Below are 19,159 nucleotides of genomic sequence, written 5' to 3' on the forward strand. Positions count from 1 at the left end.
AGGAAATCGCACTAGTTCACGTTCAACCTATTCCTAAAATTTTCATTTCATTAAAACAGAGTTCTGTGTAAGGGGCTCTACAGATCATAAGTGAGACGTTATGTTCCTAATTTTTAAATTTTTCGGAACGCAGCCAAAGTAAAATTGATAAAGTTTTTTTTTATTTACAAATAACTTTTTACAATATATTAATAATAAATATACATATATACAACATACAACTAACTTATTACCTAATATATACACTTACTATAAGTATAATGTTTAAAAAATTGATAAAGTGAGTGACATTAAAATTGCCAGTGAGTGTGACACTGACAGAGACTGACAGTCGAAAACCTTTAGGGTATATATGTTCTGTGGTCGAAAAACAAATTGTCTGTTGTTCCGTCATTCCGTGTTCGTACGAGTCGCTATTGAAAATGGCAGTGATATTTATTATTTTTAAAATTCTTATGTTAAGCTTATCAAATTGTTTTGCTGAAGAAATAAACTTGTATGGAGATGCTGGGGAAGCATATGCTATAGACATTTATCTCGGACATCCACATCAAAAGGTATTTATCAGTATTTGATATGAATAAAAAATACAGCAAACAAAAATGTTTTTAACTTGAATTGTATTTTTGGCCAGTATCCAATTTGAGATCATATTTACAAACTAAGGTTGAACCATTGAGTTATAATGTACTTACGTAGTACATTGTAACTCAATGGGTTGAACAACCGGTGGAGGTCGTAGTGAGCTCTTTTCATTTTTAATGCATCTCTGAAAGTATATATTTTTGGTCAGTTATAGAGAGTTGCATATAAATGAGAATATGGGTACCTATTATATTTAAAAAGACATAATAAGATCATACAAATATGTTATAAGTAAATAGTTATGATTTCTTAATAAAAACCTTTATTTACCATTTGATGTAAAGTCTAATAACACTTAATTGTTCTTTATTTTCAGTTTAAATTATTAGTTGACACAGGGAGTACAACTCTAGCCATAGCTGCTTATGCAAGAGAAGACAGCAATATATATTTTCATTCGGATAATTCAAGCAGTCTATATAACAGTGGACATAAGGTAAGGATTTAATGGGAAGAACCCACAATTTAATATGCATTCTAAAAAGTGACCATCGACACACTAACCATGCCAAATTTTGATCAGAAATTGCTTGACCTAAATTGACCTATATTAAAGTGATTTCCACACATTCAGATATTCTTCTTATCCTGCCTTTATCCCAATTTAATTAGTGTTCAAGTAATGTTTAACATTCTTCCATACTCTTCTTTTGGCCTTCATCTCACAAGTAACATTACTAGCTGTATTGATTTCCACTATATCCATCCACAATCAATCATCCCAGACCATCAATTTGGTTTTCTTGAGCAACACTCTACCATTGAGCAGGTTCACCGAGTCTACCGCACCATAAGGCAATGCATGGAAAACAAGGAATATTCTTCAGTTGCCTTTCTTGACGTCCAGCAGGCTTTTGATCGTGTGTGGCACAAAGGACTACTGTGCAAGATAAAACAACTCTTGCCCCACTCATTTTACCCCCTAATGAAATCATACCTTAGTGACAGGTATTTTCAAGTTAAACTGCGTGATGCAAGATCGTCCCTTGTAGCGTGCCTTGCAGGGGTACCCCAGGGCTCCGTTCTGGTCCCAGTATTATACAATATCTTTACCAGTGATCTCCCTCAATGTCTTGACGTCTCTGTTGCAACCTTCGCTGATGATGCGGCATTCCTGGCCTGTAACAATGATCCCAAAAAAGCGAGCTGCATATTGTAAAAACAACTTGACCAGACCTACGACTGGCTGAACAAGTGGCGAATAAAAGCTAGTGCGCCCAAATCGCACCACATTACATTTACGCTCAGACGTGGAGACTGCCCCCCAATCAACTTGGGTCATGACACTCTACCTCGGTCAAGTTGTGTAAAATACCTAGGATTCTACCTGGATAGGAGACTAATATGGAAAGACCACCTAAGGACAAAAAGGACAGAAATAAACTTAAGTTTCAAAAGTCTCCTTTGGCTACTGGGTCGACAATCTGCATTATCACTGAGTAACAAGCTAAGAGAGTACTGTGCCATTATAAAACCAATCTGGACATATGGCATCCAACTGTGGACCTCTGCTAGCAAATCGAACATTATGTGCATTCAAAGAGCCCAAAACAATATCTTAAGGGTCATAGCTGCTGCCCTTTGGTATACTCGGAACTCAGAAATCCACCAGTATCTGGAAATGCCAACCATTCATGAAGAAACCAAACGGTACCTCAACAGATATAAGGGAAGGTTGAGCTCCAGTCCCATCCAAATCCTCTGTCACAGTCACTACTGGTGCAGAACCATCTAAAGAGACTCAAGAAAGCTGACATTGTGCTGCCTGACTAAATAGAATTGGGCACTGGCCCCATTACTATAAATACTCTTCTAGTATCTCCACGCATCTGATCATAGTCTGAGTAGACTGATAGCAGATTAAAAACACAAAGGAAAAAAAAAACCACAATCATGTTCATAAGGCTTAATGTATGCCCCTCATTTCTCTGCATCACCCCTTACCATGACAATCAGTTCTTTTTGGTTACTGGTGCTACTTTCATTCTCTTTATCACTTTAGGTATATCAAGAAACTGCAAATGAATTATTGAAGATATTTAAACAGTATTTGTTGCACTTTTACAGATACAAGCCGCATACACACAAGGCAATTGGACAGGACTCTTAGCGTCAGACTTTATTCAGTTTCCTTCCCTCAATGGTTTACCAGAAGTGTGCACAGACTTTGCACTCATTACAGAAAGTCATGATTTCTTCACTAAAGCCTCTGCATGGCAGGTAAGCAGAATAAGTTTAAAAAATCAAGAATAGACTTATGTTCTGTTTTTCTCAATATGACCTTACCTTAATGATAGAATATATGTCAAATTAATGGATAATAAAAAACCTGGCATTTGCCATTTTGACTGTTTTGCAATTGTAGTATCTTAAAAGCTGGAATTATACTTGACAAAGATTGTCCTATTCGTTCCTTCATTGTTGCTATTTAAATATAAAAAAAATATGTGTACAACTTTCAGGGTCTCCTTGGTCTTGCATATATGCCAGTTGGAGCGTGGGGTGAAGCCGGTTCAGTAGAATCCTGGCTGGATGCAGTTGACCGTAATTTGAATAGGCCAGTGTCGTTCTATTTAAAACTATGTGGACCAGTAAGCGCAACAAATACAACACATTATGGATATTTCAATGTTGTTGGTATGTATAACATTTATATGTGGTTTAGAATAGCACCTAATTTCATCGCCATAAAACAACTCGTTACGCTAGTTGACTCAATGACGTGAATACAAAGATCTCAAGCGTTTGATGAGACGTTTTGCGAACTTACTCGCTAGACCGCACGTCTGATGTCTACATTACTCCATGTGTACAAGTACGTGTAGGGTTTTATCTACAGTTAGCGCATCAAGTGACTAAAAGTCAATGAATTATGATTATTTCAAGTGGCTACTGCCACTAGCTAGGTAGATTCGATAGATTTTATCACTATGCGTCTTTATCATTGTTGTCGAGTGGCATTTATGAAAATGACGATTATTTAACAGGCAATGGGTTTCTTTTGTCTAAGAACCAGTCTTTCAATTACAGAGTAAACATCCTTTCAAATAAACAGTCCCATTTATAAAAAAGGAGATTTAAAATATAAAATAAAAACAATATCCGGATTTTGTGAAGGCCGAGTGAGTCACACGTGTTGTAAAGGAGGTGTGTCTAGCTAGTGACTCCTTCTCAACACGTGTTGTAAAGGAGGTATGTCTAGCAAGTGACTCATGCACAACACGTGTTGTAAAGGAGGTGTGTCTAGTGACTCCTGCACAACATGTGTGAAGTCTTACGTGAGTGCGTCTTTAACGTCTAGAAAGTACGCAATCTTAGCTGAGTCATTTAGTGCAGTAGAATCCGTTTATTATGACTCCGCCTACATTGACCAACCGTTTATTGTGAAATAAAAACAATATCCGGATTTTGTGAAGGCCGAGTGAGTCACACGTGTTGTAAAGGAGGTGTGTCTAGCTAGTGACTCCTTCTCAACACGTGTTGTAAAGGAGGTATGTCTAGCAAGTGACTCATGCACAACACGTGTTGTAAAGGAGGTGTGTCTAGTGAGTCCTGCACAACATGTGTGAAGTCTTACGTGAGTGCGTCTTTAACGTCTAGAAAGTACGCAATCTTAGCTGAGTCATTTAGTGCAGTAGAATCCGTTTATTATGACTCCGCCTACATTGACCAACCGTTTATTGTGACGTAATTAAACTACGAAGTTTGGTTTTCATACCTATAAAATTCTTTATAAAAAGTCGGATATAATGACATCGCGTACAGTAACATGTCGTTTATTGTGACGCATTTTTTACAACATTCGTCACAATAACGAGCATGTGTACTTATGTTTTTAGACCCTTTACCCCTTGGTATGACTGGTGGTCAGACTTTCTGGCTTGCGGCTGCCCGTCTATGACGCGTGACATTGAGGAATGGAAAGGAAAGACTTAATACGCTGAACCCAAATAAATTTTTTATAAGGGCAGGAGGATGACAATGATAACTTAAGTAATTTTATTCTTTCTTTTACAGATGACCACACACGAAATTATAATCGTAATAAAACATTTCGTACACCGGTGTTGCGCAAACGATGGTATGAAGTAGGTGTCATAGCTATCAGAGTTATGAGTACGAAGAGTAATGAAACTAATGAGGTCCACGTTCAAGATGAAGTGAGGGACCCCGATGAAGAAATGTGCGTTAAACTGAACGCAGTCAAAAGCATTGTGGATAGTGGAACAACTCAAATAAAGCTGCCTGATAAGTTGTTTAGACAGGTAAATAACTGTAGGTTTTACTTATAATTTGACTAGCCTCCATCAGCTGGTTCACACGCTTCGTAGGGAACTACTTCCCTCCCCTGGATAGAGTACCGTTTGATTGCGAAATAACAAAGATACAAGCACACTCACAAACTCGCCTTTATTAAAGAAATAGATGTAGTGCAAGAAGTGCACGTCACCAAATGCCGCCATAGATAAGACGAGACACTTGAAGACATATCTTGACGTGAAAGGACATGTCATGACATGTTCAAAGCGTTTGCCGACAGTCACGTAGCCATATTTAAATATGCAAAGATGTCAAAAAAATATAATATTATTTATTTTCTTCTAACAGCAAAATAATTTGTTCCTTATCTTTGGATATGATAATATACAAGTTTATTTTCCTTTCGTTGTGTGTCTAGATAACATATCATAGAAATAGGCACTCATACAATATCTACGTGACTCAGTTTAATATCCTACACCAATGAAAACTAGCTTGATGCTATGAAATAGTGGTAAGTGGCACCACTTTTGCAAATTAAGTGACAATTAGTGATAAGAAAGTGAAACGAAAGTGAAACTTTTTAACGCCAATGTCCTATTAAGTGTGGCATTTATCATAATATTGTAATATCCTTACGTTTCAATATTTCAGGTTGTTGATGAGCTCAAGGACGAATTTCGAAAATCTGAAGTAATATTGGATGAATTTTGGAATGGAAGAGAGGTAAATACTTCCACATTTATTATCCTATCATAGTTATCGGCATGAATCTTGAGCTCTGACCTTCACCTGCGCAGAAGTAATTTATTGGGTCCCTTTTGTGGTATGAAGTGAGGCGCGGGGGCGGGCTAAAGCGGTGATTGACCCGCAGCGCATCGCGTCATAGCCGTCACTCGGGATTGGTCCTTTGCTAATAAATCACTTCTGCGCAGATGTAGGTCAGAGCTCAAGATACGTGCCGATAACTATACATTAATCTTTACTTTCTTTATTAACTGAGTGTTGAATTTGTACTCATTTATGTCATGATCATCATCACCTGCCTAGCCTTTTCCCAACTATGTTGGGGTCGGCTTCAAGTCTAACCGGATGCAGCTGAGAACTAGTGTTTTACATTATGCGACTGCATATCTGACCTCTACGACTCAGTTACCCAGGCAATATTGCTTCTGACTAGCCGTAACAACTGCCAGAGATGTTCGAATGACAGCCAGGACCCGCCATCTAATAGTGCCTTTCCGGAAGTTTCTGAATTATGGATTACTACCTTCCGTCCGAAGCTTCGTGGTGTGTTGATAAAAAAGTAGCCAATGATAATCATAGTTGGGAAAAAGGCTCGGAGGATGATGACCTATATACCAATTACCTATACCCCTATCTACTACCCTATTATACCAAACAGTAGGCAGGCTCCAGAACTACGCATGTTGTGTGACTAATCAAAAGATGATGAGGGATTTTCCTTTTAATTATTTTCCTAGCTGATGACTAGATGTCGCTGACCAAATTGTGAGTCATTTTTAGGCGACCATATCCAAAGGGTAAAACGTGATCCTATCCCTTATCCCTACGGGAGTATACCTTGTTCATCTGTCACCTGGTAACAGCAAATACTGAAAATATAATTAAAATAGTAGTCAGGGGGCTCCCATACAACAAACGTGATTTTATATCTAAAATATTACGATACAGGGAATTTATTTGTCTGGTTCTAGGCTGCCTGCTGGCCGGAGCCTCAGGTGTGGTCCTTGCCCTGGTTGGCGATAGACCTTCTTAGTGCCGATGCTGATAATCAGTATTTCACGTTGGAAATTCCACCGCAGGTGACTACCAATTATTTTTATTTATTTATTTATTTCAGGGAATTAAAGCCCATAAAAATACGATACAAAAATATAAAAATGCTTTTAAACTAATACATAAGATTATAACAATAAATGCAATACTTAACTTAAATACAATGCGCAAATGCTAGTGCTCTGAATATGAGGTGTCAATGTCCTGCTTAGCTTGGTCATCTTATATGAGAACAGCTGCCGTGGTCGACAATCGGCTAGGTGGACATCATCAGTCAAATGTAATTTTGGAAATAAATATTTTTGCTTAAGACCATTTTTACATCAACTGAAATTTTTATACCTACAAAAAAAATTGTGTCCATTGTTTGATTTGCAATAAATATTTTTTTTTTTTCAATAAAAATGTATGTGATTTTGTACAGAATTACATGCTTGTCGTGGGCGTTCACAACAGCAGCAACACAACTGGGACCGTGTCTACATATTGCTATAAACTGGGATTGGAAGCGGGAGGCACGGAAACTGTCATCGGATACATTGCTATGGAAGGATTGCAGGTACAGTTGAATCTATTTGATACAGGGAGATAGGAAAGATGAGGGGAGATGCCATAAGGCAGGTAGGTCTAAAACGTACTGTGGGCGTGACCAAAACCATCAGTTGCAAGTAAACTAACGAGGCATTCGGATTCTTTGAGACATATGCCAAAAATTTAAAATATTACAAAAAATGGGCGTCTTCCAAAGAAGGCGTATAGGGGCGGAGGCAGTAACGGTCCTGGTTCCCCGACCACTACCCCCGCTACTTTCTTAGGAGATTTTCCATTATGGCCCTTCCTCTCGTCATTTTGTTGTCCATGGCTTAGTATGACTCCGGATATAATGCCAATCCTCTTATTATGAAGTATTCTTACAGCAAAGTTTGGTTTCTTTCATATAAAATTCTTTGTAACTAAGGGTCATGGCTTACGTGAATGGCATGGCACGGCGCAGCTCCAACCCAGCGATTAAATTGTCATTGAATTTGACCCTTAAATCGTATCTCATGTAAAACGTTATATAACGTCAATTTAAGGCGGTGACACCACCCAAATTGCCTTGTCTCAAACAATTTTTTGCCAAACTTATACGGTTTTTGACGGCGAAAAAAAAATATATTAATCATGAACATATTTCTGAGAACCTGTTAATTTTACAACTCGTTCTTGAAAAGTTTTCTCGATAAAAAAATGTTAACTTACCTCTTCAAATGATCTTCCAAAAAAAATATCTGTATTACTTATCAACGCACACTGATAAAATTTGTAACATTAAAGAGTCCATATGTAAATACAGAACTTAGTTATTTTATTTTTGACTACTCAACTCATTTTAAAGCTATTAATTTATATTATGTTACGAACGTCCCGTCAACAGGCTTCGCTTTCGTAGCTACGTATTTTGTTTTGTTTGCTGTCAGCCTCTTAAGAATCCATCGCCGGGATGTCAGCGAACTTACAGCTACCTAACAACAGTTGCGCAATGCCGGCAAAGTTTTATTTAAATGTTATTTTTTTATGATTTCAGGTCCTATTCAATAGATCGGCCGGTTGGATTGGTTTCCAATCATCAGAATGCGGCTCAAACGCTCGTATCACGGGTCCTTACAACGCTTCTGAGTCACTTTTATCGAGTTGTCAACTAATAAGGCCGGTTGCAGACGTATATATGACTATCAAAGCTGCCCAGTGGTCATTGTGTGGAGTATTTATTATAGCAACAAGTGTAATAATATATTTACTAGCGCCTACTTTAAAATCCCTATGTGACAGAAAAGTTCGAAGGCTACAACAAATATCTCTGTCACAAACAGCCTTAGTTGAACAAGAATCTGAGTAGAGAGGATTGACTGAATTTATTCTATAGTTCGGCCATTCAGAGAATGCGTTCCTGACACGTCGCGATTGAACTGACGACGTAACTTTGCAATGGCGTTGCAGTTACGATAAAAATATTTTTGCTGGTTGTTTACCGTTTTAACAATTGAGGAGCATTAAAACAACATTATTATATCAATAATCAATGAATGTTATAATTTTGTGCCAAACTGAGTGTCAAATAACTTGGTAAACAATATTTTTCTAAATCTATACTGCGCTATTACAAGGTTATGTCAGCGGTTTATATTTTGTAGTGCTGTGCTAAAAATAACAGGCAAGTATCGTAATCTGTTCTTATACAGTTATAATATAAAATAATACGTTTTGATTTTCTTTTTAAGAATTGGAAAATAATGGACTATAAGACTTAATTATAACGTTTATGAAATATAAAAATAAAACTATGACCAAACCGCATTTTTATACTTAGATTAAAAATGGTAACCCCAAATGGCGTTATGGGCCGCCATTTTGTGACGCTAAAACAGTCGTCCGTTGTCGTTTCGTGCGCATAGACCACGTTTTTCAAGTGTTTTCGATCTGTTTTTATTTGATTACCCGGCTTTTGTTAGACCGAGATATCAGGATTGATTCTGTTATTGATAATAATATAATTATACATGTAGGCGAAGATGATGATGAAGACACCACCTCCTCAAGCAAATCGGAGTCTGATTAATATTCTGTTCGCACATTCAATTCAATGTACTTGTAACAAAGAATAAATAAAACAATTTTATTATATGAATATTACCTTTTTTTGGTTTCCACTTAAATAACTAAAATATAAAACAAATGATTCCGCCAATTTAAAACGAAAATAATCTTAAAATAATGCGGCGGTTCATTTTGAAGGAACGGTAACGAACTCAGTGTTATGTTGTGCCCATCACTAGTCGTGACTAACTGATAGGTGTCAGGAACGCATTCTCTGAACGGCCGAAGTATAGTTCTGGTCTTAGTCAATAACGTCAAAATCTAGATATTTTATTTCTATATTTAAACTGCAACATAAGGCGTTTTGATTCTGATCTCAAAGAAAAAAAAAATAGTATTTAACATAAACTGGAGGGATATTTTTATTTTAAACCTTCTCATTTAGACAAAAAACTCTTATGTAATAATATATTTATAGGTTAATAGTGACTTAACATATTTGGTAGGTATTGTTACGGTCGCATACTGAAACGCTACTTAAAAGAGAGACATCTCAAACATCATTCTATATCTGTCGCAACTTACGTAAATGGTCACAGAAAGACTTTTAAACTAACAGAACGACTTTTAGAACTTATAAGTAAGCGTTTCAGTAGTTTCAGTTTCCTTGTACCTTACTCATGTCTTTGAAAGTGTGATTTTCTCATTGTGAGGCGTCGAGTCCACCAAATCGAAGCGGAGCTGAGAAGTAGGTATATAAAGAACCAATAGAATTTTGTTACTCGAACATATGGAATAATACTATTACTTGCTTAAAAACTTCTCCGCTCCGTTCCGGTTTGATGGAGTCTAAATCTTAGAATATTATTATAATAAGTAGGTACCTAATTAATCTTTTTCGTTCTCAAAGTCAAAAAGTGTGAACAATTAATACTAGAGGTATATTCAGGGAATATAAAGCAGTGTTCATCGAACAATACAAAACTGTATATTCAAAATAGTCCTTAGGATGTAATTAATTATTGGATTTGCACTGTAAATATTTTTAAAATTACCAATACCAAAATTCAAAAAAAATTGTGTGATACAATGTAAATACTCGATTAGGCATTCTGGTTTTTTAATCTAGTTATAATTTACTCTAAAAGAGTAGTATTTTATTTTTGTAAGTGATAAGTAGATAATGTATTTATTACCTAGGTGTATATTTTATAATTTCAACGAATTACTCGTATTGTGAATACAAGCTGTTGATTTGCATCTGTGCAAAATTCAAGGAGGTTGACATAAATACGTAATCAATTGAAAGTATGGTATGCGGGAAATAGCTGATATGTGCCGGTTTTTTTTTGTTCTTGCTATTTAATAATATTTCTGAATTAACCCAATTTTATGAATGCAATGATTGATGCTCGTTGCGTATGCTTTGTGTTTGCGTTTGTGTGAGGGCGCAGTGCAGTTTTAAAGCCAGTAACACACGCGCCGAGTTTAATTACGGCTAGGTGACACTGACGGATTTCCGTAAACATAATTTAAAAAAAAATACGTACCATATTAAGTGTCGATTTGCACGGATGAAAATCAACAGCTTGTATTAGTATCAAGGCTGACTTGCACCATCGCTCCATAAATAAAAATATAATGTGTTCTGTATAATTTGTTTCAAAACGATGAAGGTAGAATTTTCTGTACTGGTAATACAAAGCTAAAAAGTTGGTTTGAACGCGATAGACTCAGGAACTACTGGACTGATTTGGAAAATTCTAATGCGTTAGGTAGAATTGTGTCGAGGAAGGATTTTTATCCGGGTGCGACGAGTAGGTAGTTCCTACCACACAGATGGCGGTAGCTAGTTGACCTATAAAAATATTTGGGAGTAGTGCAAGCAAGCCTTAGTCTACTTGTAAAGTAAATATCTTTAAAATCATTCTACTTTCGGGGCTACACGGTTCTATCGATATTTGTAGTTTCTAAACAGCATTGCTATTAAACATGGAAACTTCGTACTACTATATAAATATTATCTAGATATAAATTGTTCTAGAACAATTAAGCCTAGCGTGGTCGTTATCGTAACGTTAAATTAACTGTACTCGAATGGAAAACACTCTTTACTATACATAATTGATGTTCCACATGATGTAAGGAATTTACAGATCTATCAGTTTATTTGACGTCTCGATAATAAAGGTACGTAAGGTATTATATATTAGGTATTTATGCTAGACTTGTTTCAAATCATTGATGTTAATGCTTATCAAAAATCCAATATTAAAAAATTGATCTCAATTTCACAAAATTATATTTTGTTAACGTAAAATAGGTTTATTGTAGAGCTTATTCGAAACATTTTCCTCTTTAAGCAAGATTTAACTATTTTTAATGCTTAGGTCCCGCTATGAAATAATCAATTGTAAACTAGATCTTACTGACTGTTGACTTACTGCTGTGACTGTCAACTCAACACGTAAAATACTCATAACACATCGTTAAATTGGCTTCATACGCTAATTACGAATAAGGAAATCTTCAACTATAATTTATATCTTAATCCAGTCGCAATTTTAGAAGTCAATAATTATTAATATAAACGTTACACGCATTCTGAATTATCACTATTCTGGCACCTCGGTATATATTCACGATTTGCCATATTACGAATTGCCATAAGTATTATAGTAAAGTATTCACGCTTAGAATATAAATATAGTATTTTTCTTTAGTTTTCGGCATTGCAACTATAAAATATCAGATTTTTTTGTAGATTGAAGTAATAGTTTTTTGTTCAACGTTGGAATGGTGTTGTGGTAAGGCCCATAGCACACGGCGTTTTTTAAACGCGCTGACGACGCGCAGAGAACGCGCGTATACACGATTCAAACGAGATTGGATCGCAACCTTGTAACTTAAGCACACGGGGCGATTATAAAACCTGCCTCTTCTGCGCGTATACGCGCAGGTACAGCGGTAAGACGCGCTGTAGTCGCTCGTACCTTTTGCGTTTTGATCAGAGACTCCTCTTCTTCAGTTGTACAATGGCGTCGGTTGAGACAACACTGCTTACTTTGGCTTTAGTACTTCTTTTAAAAAGTAAAAAACGTAAAAAAAAAGCGAATTTATTGGATAGATCCATTTACGAGTGAAAAAAGATTGAGTGGTCATTATCATACAACTTTTAAAAAATTGGTAATACATAGAAGATGGAAGAAATTTTATAATTGTTATCGAATGTCATATTCGTCATTCCAAGAACTTCTTTTGATTCTAAAACCTGAGTTAACTCGTCAAAATACAGCAATGAGATCATGTATATCGGCAGAAGAACGTTTGCTCATCACATTGAGGTAAGAAAACAACTAGTATTTATTTATTTATTTATTGTTCTGTTACATTTTTAAATCAATCGTAAAATGTTATAAGTGCACTTAGATTATGAATAAGAGAAAAAGATTTATTCAATATCATCATACATGTCAGATATGATATCGGAGTCATTTGTAACCGATTCATTGCTATCTAAATTTTGAAGTGAACTGACAGATTCGTTTCTTGGCGCTGATTGATTACTTGGATATTGTGGTTGAAATTCAGACTGATATCCAGATTCAGACTGATATCCAGACTGGTATCCATACTGATGTTCATATTGAAATGCACCTTGGTATCTATTTTCATTCAATATTCTCGATGAGTGTCCCATATTTTTATATTTACGAATTAAATTTATCATATCAGCTTTGGCCTCTAACTTAAATTCCTCTTTGATAGCAGAAAAATCTTTAGCTAACGAAATTAAGAACAGTATGTCGGGATTTTCAGATAAAATTGTATTATTCGCTTCCTTAGACTGTTTGAGATTTGCTGTCAGTGCTTCATACAATTTGTCTTGTGGGTCTTCATGTTTTGGAGTCTTTTTAGACTTCTTTGGTGAATGTGGTTTTTGAAAATCACAGTCTTGGTTATTCCCCAGTGCTGCATCATCATTTTGACTTGGAGATCTTATTTCGTAAAGCGGGTCTAAAAAAGTTAGCAAATTGGAATATATGTAGGGTCTTCTAGGTTTAGCTCCAGATCCACTGGAACAGTTATTGTTCTTCGCCTTGTCTCTTTTATAAGCGTCCTTAATGCTCTTCCATTTTCTTTGAAGTTCAATGACTGAAAACAATAATAATGTAAATAGTTTAGTTATTTATTAGGTTAATTTTAATTCATTTGAAATAAGTAGTTGTAGGTTAATTTTAATTAAATATGTAAAATTTACGATAACAAGAGAAGCTTTAAAAATGTTATTCTTTTCAGGTATTTAGCTACGGGTTGCTATTTCTCAGATATTCACTATGACTTTAAGTGTGGACAAACGACGGCAGGCATCATAGTCCGTGAAACAGTGAAAATAATATGGGATAAATTAAAAAACATCTGTATGCCAGAACCAACCGAGGAATCACATCTAAAAACTGCTGAAGGATTTATGAAATACGCAAATTTTCCCAATCTACTTGGGGCTATCGATGGGAAACATATCAGAGTTATAAAACCTCAACATAGTGGATCAGAGTATTTTAATTATAAAAAATATTTTTCCATCGTATTGCTTGCAATATGTGACGCAAATTACAGATTTATCGATATAGATGTCGGATGCTATGGAAAGGCTGCAGACTCAACAATAAATGAATGTAGTGAATGGACCAAAAAGATAAGGCAAGGAAATTATAATATACCAAATGCGAGACCAATATCTAATAATGGAGTGCCAATACCATTTACGTTTGTTGGAGATGAAGGCTTTGCATTATCTCAACATTTACAGAGACCTTACGCTGGAAAAATCTTGCCACGAGAGAAAAGAATATATAATTACCGCTTGACACGTGCCAGACGATACATTGAATGTACATTTGGTATATTAAGCAACAAATTTAAAATCTTTAATCGGCCACTGAACGTTAGCGTGGACTTCAGTGTGGCTATTGTGAAAGCCTGTTGTGTACTGCATAATTTCATACGTGAACGTGACGGTTATAATTTTCATAATTCTTTGAGTATAGTTGGTTTAGAAGATCCTCCTGAAGATGCAAGTTTGATTTCGATTGGTGCAAGACGGTCACAGGGACAATTAAGCGGAACTATGATACGAAATATGTACGCTGATTATTTTATTAGTGATGAAGGTGCAGTACCATGGCAAGATTCTAAAATTTAGGGTACCTACCAGTAGCGTAGGGTGAAAAAAAAGAAAAGTAAAGCCAGCACAAAAAAAAGTTTACCGCGTCAATAAACAAGACGTCATTAAATTACTTACATAAAAGTTCTCATCAAGACGAATCAAACGAGCCCAAACTTGATGGAATTACTTTGTTTTATTACGAAGATCCTATAGCCGACTTCCAGCTCCATCGTCAGACCCTGGAAACTGTCTGAAGACAAAGTACTCATCAAGACAAATGAAACGAGCCCAAACTCGACGGAATTACGTTGCTTTATTACAGAGATCCCATGGCCACCCTCCAGCTCCATCATGAGACCTTGGAAACTGTCTGAATACAAAATACTCATCAAGACAAATGAAACGAGTCCAAACTCGATGGAAGTACATCGCTTTATTACTGAGTTCCTATGGCCACCTTCCACCTCTATCATCAGATCAGTTCTACGTCATACATCATCATAATATTCCACTGTCATGCGATTTACACATTTATGCAAAATTTCAGCTTAATTGGAAACCGACAAGTGGGTCAAATTTAACTTACAACATTATATTGCAACGGACAAATGAAACGAAATAATATTCTTATAATAAAGATTGTAAGCTATCACAGATCGGCTTTACCCGGCTCATATTATCGACAGTGTTTGCATGTGGTAGTAATGTGTATGTATGCGTGAATCGCATACATTTCAAACATTTGAATTCCCATAAATATGAGCGAGTAAAATCGGCACGCGTAAAATAATATACGTGTGCGTTTGCGCGATTCAAATACATTGCGTATTTTGTATTCAGCTTATTGAAGAATATTTTGTGAAAGCGTGTAATGCAAGGTGACCGTTTGTGGCAGGTTCCTGCCATTTTGACAGATTAATTAAGGACAAAAAAAGCCTGGCATAGATTAATAATTTATATAATTAATTTACTGAGACTCTCAGTAAATTAATTAAATAAATTCTGCCAACTGCCAGGGTTTTTTTGTCCTTAATTAATCTGTACAAAATGGCAGGAACCTGCCACAAATGGTCACCCTGGTGTAATGTAATTATATTGTTTGCGATAATTACGTAGATTAGTCGAATAGATTTTTGTAAGACTAGGGCTCAGTGAAGCTATTGTTGTAAATATAAAAAAAATACATATACCTATTAGAATCTGCCAAGGGAAGCCGATGGGAATCGTGTTGTATGGAGGCTACGCCACTGGTACCTACCTAATTACATGTTCTACTGTTTTACTGTTCTATGTACCGTCGCACTATAAACTATAATAAATTATTTTTAAATAAATATAAGAAATCTTACCTGCCAGGTTTTTTTCCTTACTGGTTTTTTCATTAAAATTGTTATAAAAAATTTGGCACAATTCATCCCAAGCATTTCTTTTTAACACTTTGTTTGAATATTCGGGCAGTAGTGAATTCCATGTAGCTGGACGATTGTTTATTTCTGTTATAAAGCGGTCGGTGTCGAAGGGTTCCATTTTAAACGAGATACACGCGCAGCACACAATAAACCATTATTGCAACTGAGGCGCGGGCGCAGTGGTGGACCCCCACCCCCTCTGCCCTACTCCGCTCCTTTGTACGCGCGTTTGTACCGCTTCAAATGCGCGTATACGCGCTTCATGCGCGCGTTTCTATTATCAATGCAAACGCAACAATTAGCGTTTACAGCGCCGAAGAAGCGCGTTCCTGAAACGCGCGTTATCAGCGCATTTAAAAAACGCCGTGTGCTATGGGCCTAAAGCTCAAATTTTTACTCCTGCGATATATTTGCAAAAAAGTAGGAATCTCAACGACATAAATTGTAGTAACATTTTAAATTGTGAATTCGCTGCTCAATTTGCATTGCAACCTTAACCATTATATTAACCGACTTCAGAAAGAGGTTCTCATTTAGCCAAAGCTCGACCTAAAGTAAAGTATCGCATTTGTTGTGGTTATTATTAGTATTGTGATAATAATAAAATACGTCTTAGTACGCGTATCAACTTGTTCTAAGTTACTATCGCACTTCTTATGATTGAAAACATATTTCAGATTTATAACGTGATACTTGATAGAAGATATTGTTAAATAGCGGATATGTGTACTTAATTATATACCTAACTGTTTGTACAATCAATGTATTTTGTCTGTTCTTAACATTGAATTACTTTTAGTGTTCTTGTCCCAATTTTAACTCGCATACACTAAACTATTTTCAAGTACATATATATTTTAGTACAATCTTTATAAATATAGGTATTGCACAAGTATTTTTAATATTGTATAAGGAATACACATCATTATAGTTTGAATAGTGATAATTTTCATTGCAATTATGCAAACGTGGAAAGCATTAACGATCTAACTTGATAATAAATCCGTCAAGACAAGCCGAGTAAAGCGTAAGGGCACTGCCTATACTTTTCAATAATTCAACATAAATAGAAATGTACAGAACTTGATGAATTTATTATTTGTAATTTTCTAAAGAATTCTACTCAAAAAATTGTTGTTAAATATTTCAAAACAAGTTACTGTTTCTTGCTACGGTAGTATAAAAATTAATATAAAAAAAGTAGTTCCACGAGTTAGCAGTTTTTTCTTCAAACAAATGTGAAGGTAATAACAATTTTTTGTGGCAATACATAACTGTCCAAACATTACTAGGAAACACTTTGATGTGTAGATTTACATAAATAATTCAATACGTAGGTCATGTTTAATTATATTAATATACATAGATACGTATTTTCTTCTCATGGCCATTTTTTGTACGCTGGTTATAGTTATCGTCAAAGTTAATGGCGGCTGGTAGCTAACTTGCAGGTAACAGTAATATGGCCCATACTTCTCGCTGATTTTCCGAGCCGCCATAAACTTTGACGAGAATTTATATTTATATTCTCAGTAGTACAACAGATGCTAATGTAGTTTCTGACATGGGCCTATTAAATGGAAACAATTGAAGTATTACTGTGCAATACAAAATCTTAGCTACGAACTAGCAGCTGTAATATTAGTATTTATTGAAACTTATAGTTGGGCTTCGTTCCGAGTTTTTATTGAAAAAAACGATTGGAAGTAAAATAGTATAATCCGTACACAAAAAAACACAATACAATATTTAACACAAGGGAGCTTAAGCACCGGCACGCGAGCGACGCGGGCGTCCGTCAACAACCGGAGCGCATGCGTCGTGCTTCGCGGTTGCTCGTGCACTGTCGGCTCTCCGCGCGCGCCGCAAAAGCTGCGCGGCTGTTCCACTTTTAATTATTTCGGTAGCGAGCCGGCGCGCGTCTTAATCTAGAGGGGCGCGGAGGGGCAATAGGCAAGGTCCGCGCTACATCCTCCCCCTCCAAGTCAGCGGAAACTTGTGGAGCTGGCTTGGGAACCGACTTTTTTGGTCTACCCCTACTCCTAACTTGAGCCAGATCAGATTCACCTATGTAAGGTGACAGGAGGCTGGCATGGCACTTGCCGCGAGGTTTATTATTCTTGTCCACGATTTCGTACGTGGTTGGAGATACTATTTTCACTATACGAAACGGGCCTTCGCGACGCGGTGCGAACTTACTAGTGCAGCCCTTTTCGGCCTGACTAAGGCGATGGCTATCCACGAGGACGAGGTCACCCTCACGATAATCGGGTCCGGGTCTACGGCTTTTATCCGCAGCTTCCTTACGGATGTCCTGCTGTCGCTCGATTCGCCACTTAACTTCTTGCAGGCGACTTGCAAATTCTTTAAGATACGGCGTAATTTGAGGCACATAATTCTCTTGGTCTATGACCGTCCTTAAGTCGTGGGCTACGTCCACCGGGGACCTAAACTGGCGTGCGAATGTCAGAAAGGCAGCTGTATGACCAGTACCCTGATTAGGTGCTGTATTCAACGCGAATCGAACAGCCGGCAATGCCTCAGGCCAACGTCGATGTTCTGGGTCTATTAAGATAGCCAGCATCTCTTTCATTTCCCGATTTTTCCTCTCTGCGGGATTGGCCTGGGGATGGTAAATTGGCGTCAGATTCTGATTCACTCCGAGAACGTACATAGCCTTCTGCATTACGGCCGAGACAAATTGGGTACCATTGTCGGAGATCACCCGACGGGGAAAACCATATCTTAGGAAAACTTCTTCAATTAGTATTTTAGCGCAATTTTCTGCGTTGGCTACGGCTAACGGGAACAACTCCACCCATCTGCTCGCAGTATCCTCGATCAGAAAGATCCATTTCTCGCCCTTACTACCCTCAGGAAGAGGTCCAAACAGATCTATAGCGAGAACTTCAAATCGCTGTTGCGGGACAGGCGTTTGCAGTAGGCCGGCCGGTTTAAAATTGGTTGCCTTAAATTTCTGGCATAGATCACAAGCCTTAAGATACCTTGCTACGTATTGACGCATATTAGGGAAGTAAAATCGTTCCTTAATCTTCTTAAGAGTGCGTTCCAAGCCCAAATGTCCAGCTGTGGGAGCGTCGTGGAGTTCTTTCATAATCTCCTCGCGCATCGACTCGGGCACCACCAGCTGGGGCTCTTCGGATTCACCATCCGGATCGAAGCGGAACAAAACACCTTGTGAAAGATAGTACCCACGATCCGTCCATCTGTTGTATGCATCGTTCTCTTCGAAATCCGTGAGTATTTTCTTGATTCCAGGATCTTCGAGCTGAGCTAC

The 19,159-nt window shown here is 36.9% G+C and overlaps 3 protein-coding genes across 4 annotated transcripts; 2 read left to right on the forward strand and 1 right to left on the reverse strand.

The window, feature by feature from the left end:
- The first annotated feature begins 399 nt into the window (after positions 1-399).
- LOC124633693 (beta-secretase 1-like) lies at positions 400-11,602 on the forward strand. The gene is made up of 10 exons (XM_047168999.1): positions 400-557; positions 962-1,081; positions 2,713-2,865; positions 3,108-3,282; positions 4,663-4,910; positions 5,560-5,631; positions 6,624-6,731; positions 7,130-7,264; positions 8,273-8,607; positions 9,574-11,602. Exons 1-9 carry the CDS (start codon positions 423-425, stop codon positions 8,582-8,584), a joined length of 1,458 nt encoding a protein of 485 aa, XP_047024955.1. The 5' UTR covers positions 400-422; the 3' UTR covers positions 8,585-8,607; positions 9,574-11,602.
- A 495-nt stretch (positions 11,603-12,097) lies between these two features.
- LOC124633695 (protein ALP1-like) lies at positions 12,098-15,800 on the forward strand. Its single transcript, XM_047169000.1, has 2 exons — positions 12,098-12,626; positions 13,582-15,800. Exons 1-2 carry the CDS (start codon positions 12,511-12,513, stop codon positions 14,486-14,488), a joined length of 1,023 nt encoding a protein of 340 aa, XP_047024956.1. The 5' UTR covers positions 12,098-12,510; the 3' UTR covers positions 14,489-15,800.
- LOC124633696 lies at positions 12,643-16,242 on the reverse strand. Of its 2 annotated transcripts, none has more exons than XR_006984774.1 (2): positions 14,588-14,721; positions 12,643-13,437 (listed from the first exon to the last, which is right to left on the reverse strand). XR_006984774.1 is itself a non-coding variant. In XM_047169001.1 (2 exons), exons 1-2 carry the CDS (start codon positions 15,977-15,979, stop codon positions 12,734-12,736), a joined length of 882 nt encoding a protein of 293 aa, XP_047024957.1. In that variant the 5' UTR covers positions 15,980-16,242; the 3' UTR covers positions 12,643-12,733. The 2 variants fall into 2 exon arrangements, 1 of the variants encoding a protein (XP_047024957.1); XM_047169001.1 differs by lacking the exon at positions 14,588-14,721 and adding an exon at positions 15,802-16,242.
- Positions 16,243-19,159: the final 2,917 nt, after the last annotated feature.

The sequence above is a fragment of the Helicoverpa zea genome, chromosome 10, assembly GCF_022581195.2.
Source record: "Helicoverpa zea isolate HzStark_Cry1AcR chromosome 10, ilHelZeax1.1, whole genome shotgun sequence".
In the NCBI taxonomy this organism is placed as follows: Eukaryota; Metazoa; Arthropoda; class Insecta; order Lepidoptera; family Noctuidae; genus Helicoverpa; species Helicoverpa zea.

Coding starts and splice junctions, on each gene's coding strand:
- LOC124633693 (XM_047168999.1), top strand. CDS start 423: ATGGCAGTGATATTTATTATTTTTAAAATTCTTATGTTAAGCTTATCA. Junction 558..961: donor TCGGACATCCACATCAAAAG/GTATTTATCAGT, acceptor CTTTATTTTCAG/TTTAAATTATTAGTTGACAC. Junction 4,911..5,559: donor CTGATAAGTTGTTTAGACAG/GTAAATAACTGT, acceptor TCAATATTTCAG/GTTGTTGATGAGCTCAAGGA.
- LOC124633695 (XM_047169000.1), top strand. CDS start 12,511: ATGTCATATTCGTCATTCCAAGAACTTCTTTTGATTCTAAAACCTGAG. Junction 12,627..13,581: donor CGTTTGCTCATCACATTGAG/GTAAGAAAACAA, acceptor TATTCTTTTCAG/GTATTTAGCTACGGGTTGCT.
- LOC124633696 (XM_047169001.1), bottom strand. CDS start 15,979: ATGGAACCCTTCGACACCGACCGCTTTATAACAGAAATAAACAATCGT. Junction 13,438..15,801: donor TAAGGAAAAAAACCTGGCAG/GTAAGATTTCTT, acceptor TATTGTTTTCAG/TCATTGAACTTCAAAGAAAA.